Source organism: Onychostruthus taczanowskii, unplaced genomic scaffold (genome assembly GCF_017590055.1).
Source record: "Onychostruthus taczanowskii isolate IOZ18803 unplaced genomic scaffold, ASM1759005v1 scaffold45, whole genome shotgun sequence".
NCBI classification, from domain to species: Eukaryota; Metazoa; Chordata; class Aves; order Passeriformes; family Passeridae; genus Onychostruthus; species Onychostruthus taczanowskii.
The window spans coordinates 3,469,954-3,488,630 of NW_024502014.1; the positions used below are offsets into that span (position 1 = coordinate 3,469,954).

At 45.1% G+C, this 18,677-nt stretch overlaps 1 protein-coding gene across 5 annotated transcripts in view; it reads left to right on the forward strand.

Moving 5' to 3' along the window:
- Nucleotides 1–551: 551 nt before the first annotated feature.
- Nucleotides 552–18,677, forward strand: part of PID1 (phosphotyrosine interaction domain containing 1) — an 83,865-nt gene continuing 65,739 nt past the window's right edge. The window contains exon 1 of one of the 5 annotated variants that reach the window (XM_041414499.1): nucleotides 552–572. Coding sequence is in view for 1 of the 5 variants with exons in the window: in XM_041414500.1 (XP_041270434.1) it covers nucleotides 4,436–4,447 (12 nt within the window). In the remaining 4 variants the exon portion in view is untranslated. Of the gene's footprint in view, nucleotides 573–771; nucleotides 886–3,921; nucleotides 4,448–13,709; nucleotides 13,853–18,677 lie in introns of those variants that run through there. The other 4 variants (XM_041414502.1, XM_041414500.1, XM_041414503.1 and 1 more) reach the window with 4 other exon arrangements.

Genomic DNA, 18,677 nt, shown 5'->3' on the forward strand with positions numbered 1-18,677 from the left:
GGGAAGAGCAGTGCCTTGCAGACCTCTAGAATGTGTATGTCTGTCCTTGTGGGTGCCGGGGCACAGCTGGGATGCCCGACACCATGAAACAGCTAAATGTGGCTTTGGTGCTGGTCCCTCGGGGGACCACCCCGGCACTGACCGGGCAGGGGGATCCTGCCCCCAGCTGGTGGCTCCCTGTGCTCCATGACCCCGCACTGCCAGCAGCAGCGGCTTTACAGCGCCCTGACACGTCCTACGTGCTTGGCAGCAGCTTGAGCCACCTGCAGAACCGGAGGAAAAGTTTCAGCTGTGGTGAGGCAGCATCCCATGGGGAAGGCTCCTTTGAGCGGGGAGCACCCTCCCAGGCAGCGCACAGCGAGCGGCAGCGGGGAGACCGGCACCGCTGCCCGCGGGGCCGCGCGGAGCCGGGACACAACGGGCTGCGGCAGCACCGGGGGGGAGGCCTGTCCCGGTCACCACAGGCGTCCAGCGGGGATGTTTGCCGTGCCCGGGGGGATGGATGCCGTGCCCAGGCGGGATCGATGGTGTGCCCGGGGATACCGTGCCCAGGGAATGGAGGTCGTGCCCAGGTGGGATGGATGCCATACCCGGGGAATGGATGCCGTGCCCAGGTGGGATGGATGCCATGCCCGGGGGAGGAATGCCGTGCCCGGAGGACGGTTGCCGAGCCCGGGGGTGCCGTGCCCCGGGACCGGCGCTGCCGGGCGGGTCCGCGCGTGGCCCCCACGCGTGGGCGGGACGGGGCGGAGCTAGGGGGGGCCGCCGGGGTCCGAGCCTCGGGGGGCGGCGGGGCCGCGCGGCTCCGGGGTGGCGGCGGGACCGGCGGAGCATCACCCCCGTACCGGCAGTTCGTGGCAACTTGTTCCCCCGCCGGCGCGGAGGGTGGGTGTGCGGGGACACGGGACACGCGCGCACGCAGCGCGGGGGCCGCTGCCCCGGCGGCATCCCGGCTGTCGCCGCTCGGTGGCTCCGGCGCTCCCGGCGGAGTTGGGTGCTGGCCGCGGGGCTCGGCGGGGGACGCGCCGCTCAGGGGCTTGTCCGCCGCCGCCTCGGGTGAGGGACACCCCCGGGCCGGCCCTGCCTGACCCGCGGCAGCGGGAGGGTCTCTCGGAGCGGCGCGCGGGGGATGCGGAGTCCCGTGGGAGTCCCTTGGCACCCCCACGGCCCGAGGTCGGGATGTGTCAGGATCACCGGGGTGCCCCCTTGCCGCACCTCCGGCGGCGGTCGGGTGTGCGGTGCCGGCTCTGCCGTTGTTCGTGTGGCTCGTGTGCGTGTTGCATAGTCCGGGGAAATCTGAGACGGGCAGAAAGTGACATGAAATAAAACTCACTTTGTAGTTCCACTGCGTCGGTTTCGTGTAGTTTTCCAGGGCAAGTGTCGAGTGAGAGAGAATTGGATATCTAAGATAAGAATCAGTGGGCACAGCAGATGACAAGAAAAGGTTATTACTACTTTTGCAATTCAAAATGAGCATTTACTTTGATATCATCAAGCAGAAAACTCAGCAGTTTGATTGGAGTTGATAGTAGAGCCAAGCTGAGAGATCCGTGAGCTTTAATCTTCACCAGCCAGTAATGGGAATAATTCCTGGTCTGAAAAAGCTGTACTTTTCTCTACAATGAAAAGCTTGATTTTTAGCGGATAGAAATGAGGTACCACATACGTAGTTGATGGATTCCAGGGTAAAACTATGTGAGCGTATTATTAATTAGCTTTTCCCCTGTGTTAGTCAGAAACCTCTCTGCTAGACACAAGTGGCAGGATGCCCTGAGTGAAGGAGTTAATGGTCTGAGGCAGGGGTGTTCCCTGGGGAGATGCTGATGCAGGGGACAGACCTCAGGTGAGGCTGCACCCAGTGGCTGGTGACAAAGGAGAAGGTGAGGGAAGAGAAGGAGAAAGGGAAAGCCTAGGTTAGTAGTGTTGTGGTAGTCTGGATTGTACAGAATGGCTTTGTGTCCCCTTTGTGGAATTAGGGAGGTGTTAAAATAACAAGGTGCTATTATGACAAATATCTGATACTGCCTACAAGAGCATGCAAGGCTAAAGAGAACCAAATGCTTGTGTTTTGCAGAAGAAGCTTGTGAATGTAAACTTCTTTAGCCTTGTTTAGCTGTATCCTGTGCACTGTTGGGGGTCTGGCCTTAGTGGGTGGGAATGGCTCTGTGCTGTGGGGAAGCAGGGCTGTAAGGAGGGGTGATGTTTGATCACTGGGCTTCTCACTTACCTGTTGCAGCAGAACCCAAGCCTGTAGCGCGGGGAGCCTGTAGTCCTCCCTGTTCTTGAAAGGGAGCCACAAGCACCAAAGTTCTCAGCAGTGGCCACTAACTTTGTGCAAACCAAATCTGCTTTGGTTGCCTCTGGCTGGAGTCTCCAGGCATCCTGAGCTGATCAAAATGCTGAGTGCCTGTAAATGCGCTTTTTGCCAACAGGAGTTTCTGAGGAAGTACATGAATAACTGTAGATGCTCTAAAAAATAAAGAAATCAGGGACTCAAAATTGCAGAATTAAAGGATGCTTTGGACTTGTGCTTCTGAAATGGGGAGAAAGCCTTGGAAAAGTCGCAGGAAGCCCATAATAATTCTGTGTTCACACAAGGGGCTAAATAACAACGTAGCGAATTGTGGGCAAAATGAATGCAGTGAGGGGAAGGATGCTGGTGTAACTAGGATGAGATCCTGTAACTGAAAGCTTAATCCTAATCCATATCTGTATATGAGCTATAAACTATCTAATAACCCAAACCCCTCTGAATTTTTTTGTTTTTCTCCAGAAAACCCTTGAAGCCTGGTTCTTTCAAGTAGTCTGATCTCCCCTTGACGTGTTGTGAATCATCAGCCTGGCCAGAACTGCTGGCAGTGCTGCCTGGCCCCCGAGGAGAGTTTGTGCATGCTATAAATGCATCTTTTTTCCCTTCTTCCTCCCCCTCAACATCTTAATTTAGTTTCAGGTGTCCCATGTTGCTCTCCTCTCCCAGACTCCCTCTCTCCCGGCACGTAACTGCTGTGAAACAAATGTTGGTGCTATGGGGGTGTTGAAGGGGGGCCCTCTGCTTGTCCTTGGCATCACAAGCTCTGGCTGGCTGACAAGCAAGTGTTGTGAGGCTCTGGGTGTGCGATTTTGGTTGTAGCAGGGTGGTTTGTGGTCACTGAGTAGGGTAGATGACGTCTTATGGTCTCTCTTAATGTATTCTGGGATTACAGTTATGGCAAGTCACTACTGTAGGATATTTAGGGGATGCATAATGGCAGATACAGCCCTGTCTTTTACATCAGGCTGATGTATGGGTGCAGGAAGTGTGGAGCTGGCCCAGCTTTCTTGATGTTCTAATGTGTGCATGGTATGTGACTTAGTTTTGAGACAGATGTATCTTGTGTCGATACCCAGCTGTGTGGAAGTGCAGGTCTGTTGTTAGTCCATGGTGTAGCTCTGTACTAAGTAAAACGGCAAAGAAAATATTTTCATCTCTCAGAATATTTCTTTTGGCCTGGTTCAGTGAGGGAAAGTATGAACTGCCTTTGGAAGTGGATGCCTGTTGGTATGGGTCAGTGCTGCCCTCAGAGCTAAGGCAAGCTGGGTGTGTTTAACTGAAATGGCAGTGGCCATCGCAGTGTGAAGGCTCCTGTCGTGTTCTGACAAACTGTGCCATGGTCCTCAATTGCTCTTGGGCCTCCTTTCCCCGTCCCACTCAAAGGATGACAAGACTGCACATTCCTGGTCTGCTGCTGTTCACGCAAAATCTTCTGTTCCAAATGTGCTCAGTCCTGTCAAGTTTCATAGTTTGTGCTGAAGTTTTTGGCATTGATTGGGTGGTACAATTCCAGCAGTGAGGTCAGCAGCAAAGCTCACGCATACGCAATAGGAATGAAGTGTCATCAGCAGCTGGGTTACAGAACACAGTGAGCTGGAGCATGAACTGGACTTGTCCCCACTGCTGTTGTGGCCATTTGCTGCTGAAATCTTCATCTGTTGCTGAAATGTGCCCCCCTTCCCAGAGCCTTGGTTTCTGGCTTTGCTGGAATAAGCTGTGATTTCTTGTTTTTTGATTTGGGTTTGTTTTTTGTTTTATTTTGTTTTTGTCAGCCTGTTCTCTACGTCCCTCTGATGGAAGTTTTCCTGTCATGCTGCCATTTAATGAAGAAGGCTCTCTGTTTCTGGAAGATATGTAGAATTGAATTAAATGGATTAGAAGAATAACCTAGAAAATGTAGATATTGAGGTTTCTTTTTGAAATTATAATACAGCAAAGCCTGCTTTTTCTTTTGCTTTTTCTTTCCTTTCACTTTTTATGATTCATTCACCTATAGCAACATTGAAGTTTCGTCTGTTTTCTCCCAAGTTAGTGGGACAGGCAGTTACTTGTGAAATCATACATCTGGGATGTTGCAGGAGTGTACCACAGGGATCAGCGAGTCTCTGATGTGGTAAGAAGATCATGATTTTGCAGGTAATACAGGATTAGCATTATTCACACTTAAGAGAGATTATCTGGGACTGTATTTGTTTGGGAGACTTTTTAGCTTCTAATTTCTGTGGTGGCATTCCTGGCTTGTGTTCAGTAAAGTGCAGGTGAGCATATGGAAGATATGTGTACCTCCCAGTCTTCTCTGGAGCAGCTGCCAAGGTTGCTTCAAGTATTTAAAGGTCATTCCCCCTGCTGGGAATGCGGAGACTCCAGTCCCAAGCTCACTGTACCTGCCTGATCTGATTTGCCTTGCTGTGTTTGCAGTAGACCTTATAAATGGTTATAAGCAGTGGGCACTGATTTGTGGTTTGATGTTTGTGGCAGTGGGACTTGCTGAAATGATGCCAAAAATATTGTGAAATCTTTCTTTAAAACTATTTCCAAATGTACCCTCTTTGCCTGGTTCAGCAGCCCTTGCCAGCACAGCTGGGATTTTGGAGCTATGGTCTCAGTGATGCTCCCGTGAGGACTCTGAAGTGGTGTTTGAAAAGAAGCAAGGTGTTCTCACAGCCTGAGAGGTGGCTGATATTTGCTTTGTAACCTAATTTTTCCTGGAAGCTTGATGCCAGACATTGTTTCTAGATAATAAATCCCAGTGGGTGCATAGTTTCCGAGGCTGTGCTGTTTATAAGCCCTGCTTACAAGTTTCCCTGCTTCTCTTGACGCGTGTGGGTAACAGGGCTCACCACGTTCAAAGAGCTTTTCCCCCGGGCAGCGGTGCAGCAGTGCTGGTGCTGCCCAGCCTCGTGCTGTGCTGCTGGGTGTCCCTGAACTGAGCCCTGCTCATGAGCCCTCTTTCCGGAGAAGATCTCACTCTGCTTCTGTGGATGGTAAAGGGGGTGAGCTCAGATGAGTGAGGAGGGGAACAGACAGGGGTGCTGTGTCATGGAGCTTTGGGCTGGACACTGCTTGGCTTCATACAGGCGTGCAGCTAGCCAAGTGTTCACAGTAGGACTTCAGTGATTCTCTGTATGCTCATCTGGAAGTTCAGTATTCTGATTGAAACCCACAGTTTGGGGCCATTTTTGGGCAAGGATTTAATAATGGATGGCTGTAGCATATTGTTAGAATTGATTTCTTTCATAAAGTTCCACATCTCTCCTAATGTGTTGTGAAATACTGTACAGGAGAGCTGCGGGTGGGCAGGATGAGATGAAGTGAAGCAGGTGATGAAGGGCAGGGAGCTTCAAGTCCTTTACTGGGGCAAGTTGGGTTTCCTGAACCCCAGGGCTTAATTCTGCCATCATGTAACTTGTGCAGGTCCTCTGAAGTCCATGAGAAATAAGATTGTGTAAGGTTGCTTTACCACAGTGTTTGAGTGGCTGCTGTAATGTGCTTCCACATCACTATGATACAGCAGTAAAACAACAGTGTAGCTATTAATGGAAGTGAAAATGTGAAAGCAGCAGTATTGGGGTGTTGCTGTTCACCTTTGGGCTGGGCTGTGAGCACTGTTTTCCAAGGCCTCAAACATATTGGTTTTTTTTTTTTTTAAACAGGAATTTGTTAATATATCTGTAGCATTGCATCTTCAATCTTCTTTTAAATTTTGTGATTGTAGACTGTTGCTAATTTCATGTATATTACATGCATCTACTACTACTAGTATACACATCAATTGCCTTTCCTGTATTAGGAGCACTGAAGAGATTTTTCACTAAAGAGAAGTGAGCTCTGGGTAGACTTACACATGTGTGATGGCTTCTAGGTGATCACAGCCACTTGGTGACATATTTGCATGTGTTCAGCTGTAATGTGATTTTAGGTGCTATTGGTGCTTTCAAAATGAGCTTCTGATCCTTTTCAATGTTCACTTGTGTTAAAAATAACAGCATACAGTCAGTTAAAACAATAGTTTTCCAATTTTTAAAGCATATGGAAAGCCTTTCTAAATGAAACACAAGCTAGCTGTAAGCACACAAACAGCTGTCTAGGCAGAAACTGCTGCAAGACATGTATAGCAGGACTGATACTACTACTGAACTCTGGTTTCATTAAATATTGTGTCAGAAGGAAAAAATGGTAAGTATTTGAAATTTAAGCCTGAGTCATGTGGCTGCAAATGTCTGAAGTCTTACAGCCCGGTGTTTTGGCACTATATGGCTTCGGGATATCTTTAAAGGCATCAGTGTTTTTGCACTCGTTTGCTGCTATGACTTTACAGCAGTCAGGAATCTTTAAAACAAAGCTCTGTGATTCCAGGAGGCTCATCTGGCATCACTTAGCTCAGGCAATTCCTTTTTTCCTACATTATTTATTCTTTGTAGAAAATGAATGTCTCTGGAAAAATGTTAATTTTGGGAAGTGTTCTATGACCAAAAGAAAATCGAAATCAGTGAGAGCCTTGTGGAAAGCCCCCTGGGAAATGATCTTCAGGGTTCGTTTATAGTGTACTACTAGTTTCTGTTTATGAAAGTGCCAGCCTGTTTGATGACCAAGACAAAAAATTTAAGCAGTGATTTCCTTGAAGAAAGGCAAGCTAAACAATCAGTGTAGTTCAGAATTTTAAATGCCTGTTTCAGATTTTGTGTGTCCCTGGTGTCACCCAGCAGGACAGCACAGTCAGCGGTGGTGTCCCAGACCTTTTCTTCCAGGCGTGGCTGTGCTCTCCACAGACATGCCTTGGGCTGGTGCTGAGGTGTTGGGCTAGGTGTCCTCACCCTTACAGCACTACTGTGTTTTCGATGTTGCTCTGTGCAGGCAAGAGTCTGATTACCCAGAGACAGGTAAATGTGCAGCTGAAAAGCCCCTTTAAGCAATGTTTAGTGCTTAAAATATTTTTTCCCCCCGTAGTGCTTTCATGTATAGGAATTGAACTTACTTGTGCTTCATATAATAGCTGGAAGAGTTATAGGTGACAGTGTTAAGTCTTCTGAGCTGTTTCTGAATAAGTGTATCAGAACTCTGACCAAAGATGTTAAATGTGGGTGATTTTACAAGCATCCTGAGAAGACCTAATATGACATTTAATGGTTTGTTTTTCCTGCTGACATCCTGAAAATATGGAGTGGCAAATATAAATCTTTGCACAGAATCTGAAGGAAAAAAAGAAAAGTTGTGTATTGCCAGTATTTAATATTCTTTTCATGATGTTGCTTCTACAAAATTGCACATAGCCTCAGAATGATTAAGTTGGTCTTGTAGCGCTGACACCTTCGCAGTTTGGTGACGACTTCAGGAGTGTTGGTCTTTGAAAAACCTCCATAAGTGTTTTCATTGGGACCATTTAAATAAATGTCCCTTTCACAGGCTGCTTTTGCTTCTGGGCAATGTGAGCAGGAGCATTTCTAACCTGAGTTGCTGCTGGTGAGTTTCACTGATGGAGCTGTGCTGCGAGCACGGTGCTGCTGGGTTTGGGACAGCACCGGGGCAGTCGGAGTCCTTGCACCATCACCCTTCGTGGCCTTGGGGCTGTGTTCTGCCAGACAATTCTCAAATGTCTCCTCACATGAAAACACTTTCTCCAGATATATTTGATGGGAACTGCCAAGAACACTGAGAGCAGATAGAAATGTAATTAAGTGTCTTGAAGCTCAGATTTGTGGCCATCTCTTTCTTCCCATGCCAAGCTCCCTCTGGGTTTGAGAGATGATTGTTCCATACATCTCATGTGAAGCTTGCAGAATGACTCTGGAGTAAGTTTACAAGTCTTCAGCTGGCTGTATTCAGCTTTGTTCAAGGCCAGGCTTTTCCAGAGAATGTTTTACCTGGTGGACTGTGCTCTTGTAAAATCTTACCCACTCACTGAGTGTCTGGAGAGGAGAACTGGTGTTCAGTCTGGTCCCACTGGTGAAATAACTGCTTTGAAGCTCTTGCAGTGGGATCTGATCCAGACTTCACTGGGGTCAGTACCAGCCTTGAGCCTCAAGAGCAGGGCAGGAAACCCATCCATTGGACTCTTACAGGAGATCCAGAGGGTTTGTATAGTCTCATTTAAAATGAAAAATTCTGTCTGCTGTTGAGCTTCCTGAGTAATTCTGCTGGCTGGAAGGCAGGTTAGGAGGAGTTTGGGGTCTGTGAGGGACCAAGACATTGTGATGGTGGCAACATCAAATACATCATCTGAACCTGCAAGTTTCTAGCTCTCCTTTCCCTTCCTGAGTCTGGATGTTGAAGGACAGGAGAGAGGGTTGGATGAAACATTCCTTCTCTGAATGGCTACGGGGAGAGGCTCTCCAGTCTCAGCTACTCCGTGGCTTTCCTCTAGCTGGGGACCAGCTTTCCTGCTTTCAGGATTCACCTGTGCTTTCTGAACTGATCGTGGTGACACTGACCTGAAAATGGTAGTTTCTCAGGGAGAGAAATCACCCTTCCCTCATTCCCTGTCATTCTGCTTAAGAAAAACAGGAAAATTAAATTTCTGTTATTATTCATCAACTGTCCCATCCAAATTAGTGTGCTAAACTTGGTTTCTAGTGTCATGTTAAGGAATTTTGTCTTGGTTTTCTAGTATTCCCTTCTGCTGGGGAGAGGGGCACTGGGAATTGTGTTATGGTGTGCTGGTTGTTCTGGCTTTGGCTCTGAGCTGGAGAGTGAAATGACAAGCAGCAAAATTGCTAGAAAAAAAAATACATCAGACTTCAAAAACAGTGTTTTAATCCCTTTTCCTCTCATTTGCGGCTATTTATTTAACCAAACCTTTTGCGAATTTTAGCTTTTCCATGTGGCATTTATTATATTTATTCTGGTTTTTGACCAGAAAAGTACCTTTTGGAACTTAAGCAAACACCAGTTGGCAGCTCCCTGAGCTGCCTGGTTGTCAGGGAATAGTGTGGACCTCTGTCCCAGCTCGCTGCACAGTGTGTCAGCAGAAGACAGCAGTGATTTTTTTTCATCTTTCAGAAAATTGTCAGCTTAAGCATTCTTCTTTTTTCCCTAGTCCATGGGAATTTTCTGTGCCTGACTATAAATTTGAATCAGAAAATGTAGACGCTTGAATCCTGTCCCAGTGCTTTTAAGAAGGAGCCCATACAGCGTAGATCTGTACAGGCTTCAGTTTTCACAGCTGTGCTCTGTTGTTTGGATTAGAATTAGAAGGAAGGATATTTTGAAAATTTTATGTTGGCCTCTTGATAGTGTGGCTGAAAGGCCCTATTGAGCTTGGTACTGTGTGTTTGAGAAAATCCTGATAGTAAAGACAGCTTTGGTGCCTCCTGCTAGAATGGAGTGCTGGAGGGATGCGCAGTGCTGCTGAGGAGTGCTGGGTGCTTGCTTTTTCTGGTAGGTAACAAAGAAAAATCCCATCAGTGATTTCTGAGACACCCAAAGCCCCGAGATTCTCCAGCCAAGGACAAGGCATAGGATCTGGCCAGGCCTTGAGCTGGGTTCAGGTTCACCCTTGCTGAGCTGGGCTGCCCTGGAACTGTGGGTGTGTGGTCCTGGCTCCCATCAGGCTGTGCTGTGCTGCCATCAGCAGTGCTCCTGTTGGGATGGGAGAGGTGGAACCCTCTCTGTGACATTCTTGTTGATGGAGCATCGGAGCTGAAGGCTGCAGAAGGGATGTTCAGATTTACTTTCTGAAATTGGACAGTTCACTTTGATAAATGAGTGTTAAGTCACTCAGATTTAGGCATGCAGCCTTAGCTCGATGCGTAGGGATAGGACTTTGAATCCATTAACTTTTATCTTGCCATTTGAGATGGCAATATAACTTTTCTGTGGTTTATAAGGAATGTTAGGAAGCATTTGTTTGTGACTGACTTGTTTTCATCTGGTGTTCAGAGGCTCTTTTTTTTCATTAAAGAGCCTGAAGCTTGGCGCTGGGACAAGTAACATTTTCAAAGGGCAGTGTTTTAATCTTGTACCTCTAAAATACAGAGTTGCTATGGAAGGAGGAGTTGAACAATTTGAAAGGTTGCAGAAGCACAGGTAGGATCTGCTGTTGCCTTTTTCCCACAGATGGGTGCTGCAATAGTCAGTTTTTTTTCTTGTAGCTGTTGAGGTCATGTGTGACTCCTTGTACCTGCCCTTCACAATCCTGCAGCTTCTGGCTTGGGGACAGGACCCAGAGCTCCTGGGACTTAACCCCCTGTGAAACTTGGGATTTTGTTTTCCTCAGTGACCATCACACACAGAGTTCAGTTCCTTGGGTGTGTCCAGTGGAAGTGGGCATACCTGGTGTGGGAAATAGCCCTGTCAGAAATATCAGTCTTGCTGCAGGGTCTGCCAAGGCACAGGGCAGCCTGTCTGGGCATGATGGCCAGCCTGAAACCCATCTCTAAATGAATAACTGTCTTTTGTAATCAAAGGTAGTGAAAAGCCCTGGCACTGCAAGACAGTGAAAAATATTCACTTATTCTAGTAATAAATTATAGTTAGTGCTTAGTAATTCCTTTCCTGAAGCCATCCTCCCCAATCCTGCTCACATTTAAAATGCTGACAAGTTTCAGGCTGCAGAAGTGGTGGAGCTCATTTCCCCTAAGGAAAAGTCACATTTGAAGAGATGCTGAGCTGCAAGTGTGAGCTGAAATGAGTCATGGACAGATCTTCAACTGGAAAGTGACATTCAGAGCTGCAGCTTAGGGTTTTCACCCCTGTGACTGGACAAGCTCAAGAGGTTTTCTGAGCCAGGGACTGTGCTTGATCAGGGCAGAGCAGGGTCCAGCTGTGTGGGGCAGTGAGGTCTGTATAAATTAAGATATCTACATGTGTTTGTCAGAAAGACAGAATCTAAGGAGGCTTTGGATGAAGTTAAGTGCTATATAGTGATGTAGAACTTCTGAGTGTGGGAGGAGCAGGTCATCAGCTGGGGTCCATGAGCAGCCTGGCATGGCCCAGGAGCCACATCTGCAGAAATCTTGCACTGAAATAGCTCACTTCTGGTTGGTTTAAATTACTTTGAGAGTGTATTTATATTGCTTATTTCAAGTTGAGTTTTTTATTTCTCTGTATCAGAAGTTATTAGTGCTGCTTACATGATATTTGAAAAATAGCTAGCTGCAGTGGGTGACACTGACCAGGGAAGTGCCCATACCTTGTTTAAGTTTTCTGCACTGGTTCTGAAAGTAACAGCCTGACCTTTCATTCCTCTGTTATGGTCTGAGGTTGTTCTTACATGGATGTGGAGCTTCCCAAGATAAACAGAGTGAATGTGGTTTGGCATTTAAATCACTGAGGTTGTATCAAGCTAGAGTTTCAGAAGCCATTAATGTCTACAAGAGATGTTATTTTGTTCGCTTGGGGATAAACTTTGCCCTTGTCTATATGTGGGTTTTGATCCAAATTCAGATTTTGAGATCACTGGTATAAATCTAAGTGCCAGTACTAATGCCAGTGGAGTTACACTTAGTTAGTTTCTTTTATTATGATGAGAAGAAACTTAATGTGTTTTTTTAAAAGTCCAAATGTTACTTGATTATACTAATGCCAGTGGAGTTACACTATGTTTCTTTTATTATGATGAGAAGAAACTTAATGTGTTTTTTTAAAAGTCCAAATGTTACTTGATTTTTTTTTTTTTAAGAGTAGCTTTATGAGACAAGACTTAATGTCTAAAAGAGCTGAATTAAATGTTTCTGTACAACTCTTTTTGGAAAGTGTGTGCTGTTGAGGTCATCCTGGAGCATGCTGTTTGGATGAGGGGCTGCTCTGGATGTGCCAGAGGAACGTCTGTCACGCAGCGAGCGCACCGCCCGCTCACTTGGGGCTGGGGGGAAACTGCTTTACAGAGTACTTATGGAAGTGTTAATAAGCCTCACAGTCACCCAGTTGCTCGCCTCTGTGGGGGGAAAAAGGGAGTGTGTCACAGAAGGGTGGGAGAAGGGCCATGGCAGCTGCCTGGCAGCGGGCTCAGAGCATCCCCAGCCTTGCTGCTCCATGGTGGCTGCAGCTGCTGCCCAGCACAGCCAGGAGTCTGACACACCTCCAGAGCCTCAGGAAATATTTTCTGTTTTCAGCCAAAACTCATATTGCTTATTTGTGGATCCGGTTTGTTTCTGAGATATTTTCTTATTTTCACATTTTCTTGTGAAAATGTCATGTATTTGTTTCTTCAAAGGGTGAAAAATGCCCACTTTGCTTTTTATTTTTTTTTCAGTGTTTCTCAGAAACAAATGTTTCTTATCCAGCAGCCATCATTACAAAAGTGAAGTTAAAGAGCAGTTTGCCTCATCCTGGGAAAAGAAAACATTATTTTCAACATGTTCTTACTCTCAAATCCATACATGTGCAGTCATATTCTTCCTCATTTCCCAAAAATCTGTCTGTCAATTTTAATTTTTTTTTCTTGATTTTTAAACACTTTTCTGAGCGGTTTTTAAATCTGGTCTCCACTGAGCTCTGTAACTTGGTGTTTGCTTTAAAATGACCTCGCACTGCTGTGTGACTTCCCATGCTGGTTGTAAAGTAATGTAAGTTTGAGGAGTTTTAGATAACAATGTTAGTCACTGCTAACAATTGCAGCTGTGTTGCAGAGACCTCAGTCCAGAGCGGTTTTGACTGTGCAACTCAGTTTCCAGAAAAGTTAGTGTTTGTAGTATCCCAGTTAGTAGGTCTCATAGGCAGCAGTAGTTTTATTTAAGGCAAAATTTTATTAAACCCTTGAGTTGGAACTCTCTGGCTGAAGGAGCAGGTAAAAGCTCCCTTTGCAATGCCAGTGGGATGGACTGGCCAGGGAGGGAGCAGAGCTGTTGGGAGCTCTCCAGGGGAATTGGGGACTGTTTTGTAACAGGAATGAACTGACGTAGCACCATTTGTCCATCTGTTGGAGGTGGGGAGGAATGACTTTCAAGCATATAATCACCTCCTAAATGTAATCAGTTTTACCACTGAGAAGAAGATGGTTTCAGTGCTAGCAGTGCCAAGGTGACTGGAGCCTGTGTGCTGTATGGTGACATTCTCCTGGTGAGCAGAGCTGCCTGCACCAGAGAAACTCCCCTTGCTTTGCCTGAGTGATTTACAGTACTTGGCATTGTTGTTGCACTCTTTGGCCCTTCTAATTCTTCCTGAGTATGGATATGAACTGGGAACAGAGATGGTAAAGTCCACATCACAAGTGGAACAGGAAGTTGAACTGGCAGTGCACACCATTGTACAGAAATATGCTGTAACTTTGTCTCTTTAAGTTCTCATGCATGCAGTAATTTGTACGGGTCCAGCCTTGGAACAAGGCTTTGGAAAAGTTTGGAGGCAGGTGCTGCCTGACAGTGCCGTGACACTCAGAACTTGCCTTGACAGATCTGAGCAGCAGCTGAGGGCTCCACAGTGAGAGTTTGTGCCATAAACACTGTGTGGTGACTTGCTGCCGTGGCTGCTTGAAGCCTTACTGCACACTGCCTAAAGATCCTGGGTTTGCTTTAGGATATACTTAATGCTGTTCTGCTTTGTACACCTGGAGGTCAAAAGGGAATGTGGTTTTTCTAGCTAATCATCGTCTCTTGTCAGCTAATTGTAAGTAAAATAAAAAGGGAAAGCATGGAGTCTGGCCAGTGCTTAGTAACGCCTGAACCAGCAAGTCTGATGTGGTGTTACTTTTCTGACTTGACTTTATTGAACTTCTGTGGGAGTTTGAAGTTTACCCTGGGAAGCTTATCTTCACTTTCACTGTGTAGTTGTTGTTCTTTAGTGTTTCTTTTGATTGTTTTGTTTGGTTTTTTGTTTTCCTGAAAAGTAGTGGGTCAATATAAAGAATAACTTTGAACAGTGGGTGTGAGACGGCTAAAAAGAATAATGGTTGTTATTATTGTTAACACAGCACTTATATTATAGGTACTCCACAGAAGTTAACAGTAAAGGGTCTAATGGGTAGGATGCTCACTTACAGGGATCATATTTACAAAGATCTGGAATATATATCTCCACACCCAGGCAGTGTTTGCTACTGGAGGGATGTGTCCTCATTTGGACCTGACCCAGGATCAGCAGGGCACTTTGGCTGTTGGGGAGGCTGCCCACTCCTGCTGTGTGAGTGAGCAGTTTCTTGATTTTCTCCCTTGACTGCTTTGCCCTCTTCTAGAGCAGCCAGGCCTTGGATGCTGTGTGTCCATTTGCTGAGATGCTGTATGGGCAAAGGTTGGGTCCTTGCCTGAGGAGCTGAAGAGTACAAGGGGAGCAAAATTATTTCAGTGTCCAACATATATGATTCAACTAACATCTTCTTAACCCTGTGTTAATGCCTAACAGCATGTGGTGACTACTGTAAATATTTATTATTGGTTTGTAGCTAGCAGATATGTGGTAGGATTAATGCTAAATTGTTAGTACCCAGTTTAAGTAAAATCAGTTTGTCAGACTGTTTTATTTTGTGTTTTGTTTTTTTTTTTTTCTGTTTTTTTTTAATTGGCAAGAGAATCCACAAACAGGGTTCAGATGGCCAGAGCCTCTAGAATCTCATTATCTTAATTGAAAACTGTCACCCTTTGACATTCATAAATAATTTAGCTAGTACATGATTTAGTCACTGGGGAGAAATGGAATTGACTGTTATAACTATCCTTCACTTCTAGATGCTAATGATAAACTACAGCCCACAGCTCTGAAGAATTAATAGCTCTTGGTTTAGAACAATATTTTTGTATACTGGAACATCTCAATTCCATTATATTTGGTAACATTTCATTCTGAAATACCTTCACTTAGAAAAAAACTGGAAGGTGCTCAAAGAACATCCTCTAATGTTGCTCTTCAGCTTTTTACACCCTGCAGATGTGTTGCCAGTGGTCTGCATCTTCTTCTTTAAAAAAAATCAAACTGTTTATGTTGACCTTTCCTCACTCACCATAGGAAATAAGTTGTTTAGACAATGTGTGGGGATTAGCTGTGTGATGAACTACCACAGTAAACAAGTAATTAATTCTCATCAAAACATATACTGTGCTCTGTGCCTGGGTTTTATGGTGTCTTCTGGAAAAGAAAATATTTTTCTGTCCAAAAAGCATTTCCTACCCAGTGACTAGTTTAAAAGAAACAGCTTGAAAATGTTTCCTGGCTGGAGGAAAGGATCAGTACATTCAGTTTGCCATTGTGGTTAGCATCACTGTGTGTTTTTCTAACACTTCTTTTCGTCAGTCTTATGTACCTACTTTAATAAATACAGGTACAGAAATTACAGTCTGTCTGAGCCAACTGACTTGATCTTTTCATTTGCTAACACTGATGCTGCGGTTTTGTAAAGGATAATCTGAGGATTCCGGCTTGGCTTCACTCCTGTTTGAAATCACTGTTAAAATATTAAAAATTTTGCTGCTGGATCAGGGGCCAGGGGGTCATGCCTTTTTTTTTTTCCCCTTTTTCTTTTCCAAGAACTAGATCAGAGGGCAAAATACAGCACTAGTGTATTGAAGGAGACAAGAGGTTGGTCTGTGTGCCTATTGGAGCTCTGTGAGTGGGGTGTGCTTTGTGCAATTGCAAGCTGGGGTTTTAGCAGGAGATGTGTTTCGGAGCACAGCCAGTGACAGATGGGTTTTGATGACCAGCTTTTGCCTTTAGAAACAAAAGTGTAGTGTTTATTTCAGCTTCTAAACCAGGTTAGTGAAGAGACGTTAGCAGTACCAGGTGCTGTGCAGCTGTTTGTTTGCAGAGCTTAATGTTTTTTATGCTGTTACTGGTCAGCAAAGGAAAGATACTGATATTTCCAGAAAATGGGCAAGCAAGGCTGGCAAACACTTATGTCCTCAGGGTTTCTGCTCAGCCTCCCTGTTAATTCAGGTTTTTCTGCTGTTGGCTCCTGGCTTTGCCTGTTGCAGCTCGCCATGGGCCAGCACAGGACACCTTGGAGGTGGCATTTCACTGGCATCACTCCCTCTTAGCAAGCTGCCCTGCAAGCTCCCTGATCTACCTGTAACTCAGGAGGATGAAATTATTTCAGATCCTGAGTGTCTTCTGAGTTTTCCAGTACTACTTGTTTCCAGTCCTGCTGTTTTCCCAGCACTGCTCAGCAAGGTCTGTGTGGTGTGTGTTTCCTAAGCAGGGGCTTCCTGGGCTGGTCTGCAGCATGGTGGTTTCCTTGGGTGACTTGACACTGAGGTTTCAGTGTCATTTGGCTGTTGTATCATACTGCAAATGAGTGATTAACTTGTCTGGTTTCCTTGCTGATTCCTGGCAGAGCTGTGTGCCTTCTTTTAAATCATATATCACTTTAGTCTGACCTCCTCCGTAGTCTGGCATTTCTGTAGTGCCTCATTTACTATAGATGTGTGATTACATGTGATTTTCTGTCTTAAATTGTTGCTTTTTTAAGTGTTAGGTTTTATGTGTTACTGTTCCAGACAACATCTAAAACTGTGATTGAGGTGCTCAGAAAACTTGGACGCAAATGAGAAGATTCCTAAATTTATTCACCCCTTGAACTCCTTCAGCTGTGCTGGTTTCCATATAACAGATATGTTACAACTTTAGGTGATGGTGAGCTCTGTGATACCAAAAGCCAGATTAGACAACCCCAGTGTTTTTTCAGTAGCTGTGATCTCTGGCAAAAATAGATCCAAAATGTTTTTAAAGCCTGGGTACAGAGTGAGACCCATAAATAGAGCCTGTAAACCTGCTCTCCTGATTGCAGAACAATCCTCAGTAGTCGCACCTAAAAACGGTGAGCCATTCATGCTGCATATGCTCACACATGAGTGTACTCACATGAAATTATCACAGAACTGGAACTAAAGCAAGTTAGGCTGAAATGGAAAAGCCGTGCCAATGGAAATAATAAAAAGAGGAATCATGCCCCTAAAAATGCTGCAAAGTAATTGCTATGAAAATCTGCACGTATTTACAATAACAAAGGTCTCATTTCTACAAAACTTTGCCATGTGCGTATTTTTTACGTTCTCTGAGCAGCCCCCGGCACCCACAGGCCTGTGCGCTGTGAGTGAGGGACTGAGGCCTTGCTGAGTGTTCAGTGTTTCAGTGCACATGGATCTTTTCCGGAATTGAAAACATCTTTTATTCCCCGGGCTGAGCTGGCAGCCGGCACAGAAGGCAGTCTGCTTTATGTTTATCAGTCCGGGGAGAAGTCCAGTTCTTGGGAACATACATCTCATCTGCCAAGAACACCAATGGTAACTTAACTATCTTCCACCCTCTTTTTTTTTTTTTTTTTTTTTTTTTTTTTTTTTTTTTTTAAATTACTTAAATATGGCCATTCAGGAAAGCATTTAATTCTTTAAATGTGGTGAGGAAGGTATTTATGAATTGAGGGTAGAGGGTTTAACTTTATGACAATCAAAGCTTTGCTGATGGTTGGCCATTGCTGATGGCTGGATGCTGGGTGATTTGTTCTGGGAGGTGCTGTGGAAGCATCCCCCCTTGTGTGGTCCAGCTCCAAGCAGGGAATCCCATCTTGCTGTGCTCTCCATGCCCCTCAATACAGCGGGATGCCACCTGCATGATAGAGCCATTTTGGGGTACCTGTGGAGGATTCACATGTGGACTTTTTTTGGGAAATACTACCCTGTGCTGTCATCTGTGTTTAGTATATTCAGAGAGAACAAGAAGCCTCGTCCTGATGCATTAATTAAACTATTCAGTTAATGTTAATTAGTCTAATTTAAGTTGTGGTGTAGGTATGTAAAACTGGCCTTTATCATTTTGGGCTTGGCTGAAACCCTCTGATCCAAGGCTATAAATAAACCCCTGGCAGTGAGTGAAAGCTGAAGGGCTTTCAAAGGGTCTTCACAGATGATTCTTGTGCCCATGTGTGGAGAAACGGGGATGTATGAAAGGTTTCTTGAGTAGCTGAGGAAAATATAGAAGCCTGTAATGGTGTGTTTTACTTTCAGAGTTTCTTAGTTACTAGAGTTCTAGGAAGAAAATTTCTTGCATACATTTTGGCAGCCCTTTTCACTAACTGAATACCAGGTTTATTGCTGTATGAACTTGATAATTAGTTTGTAATCCGTGCATAGGCATTTCATCCTGGTGGTTTTCTTGTAGAGAATAATTTGCCTTTTATTTGTTGAGAATGGTTTTTTTAGTGAAAACAGAACTCCCATTCATGATGGGCACAGCAAATGTAGTAAAACACTATCATAGCTGGGATTTGTTGTACGCTATGGATTTATGTCAAGAATGTTAATGATTTGTTTATGAATAAGTGAGCCTGTAGTATTGTGAAACGTTATCTGGCAGGGCTGCTGAATGGACATTTTGAGAGCAGGGGATTCTTCAACTGAATAAACTGTATATGTTTGTGTGTCTCAAACTTCTCATAAGTAAACTTATGTATTTTAAGCAGAAGTGTTTATTTAATGCATTATCATCAATGGTGCTCATCTGACAGATA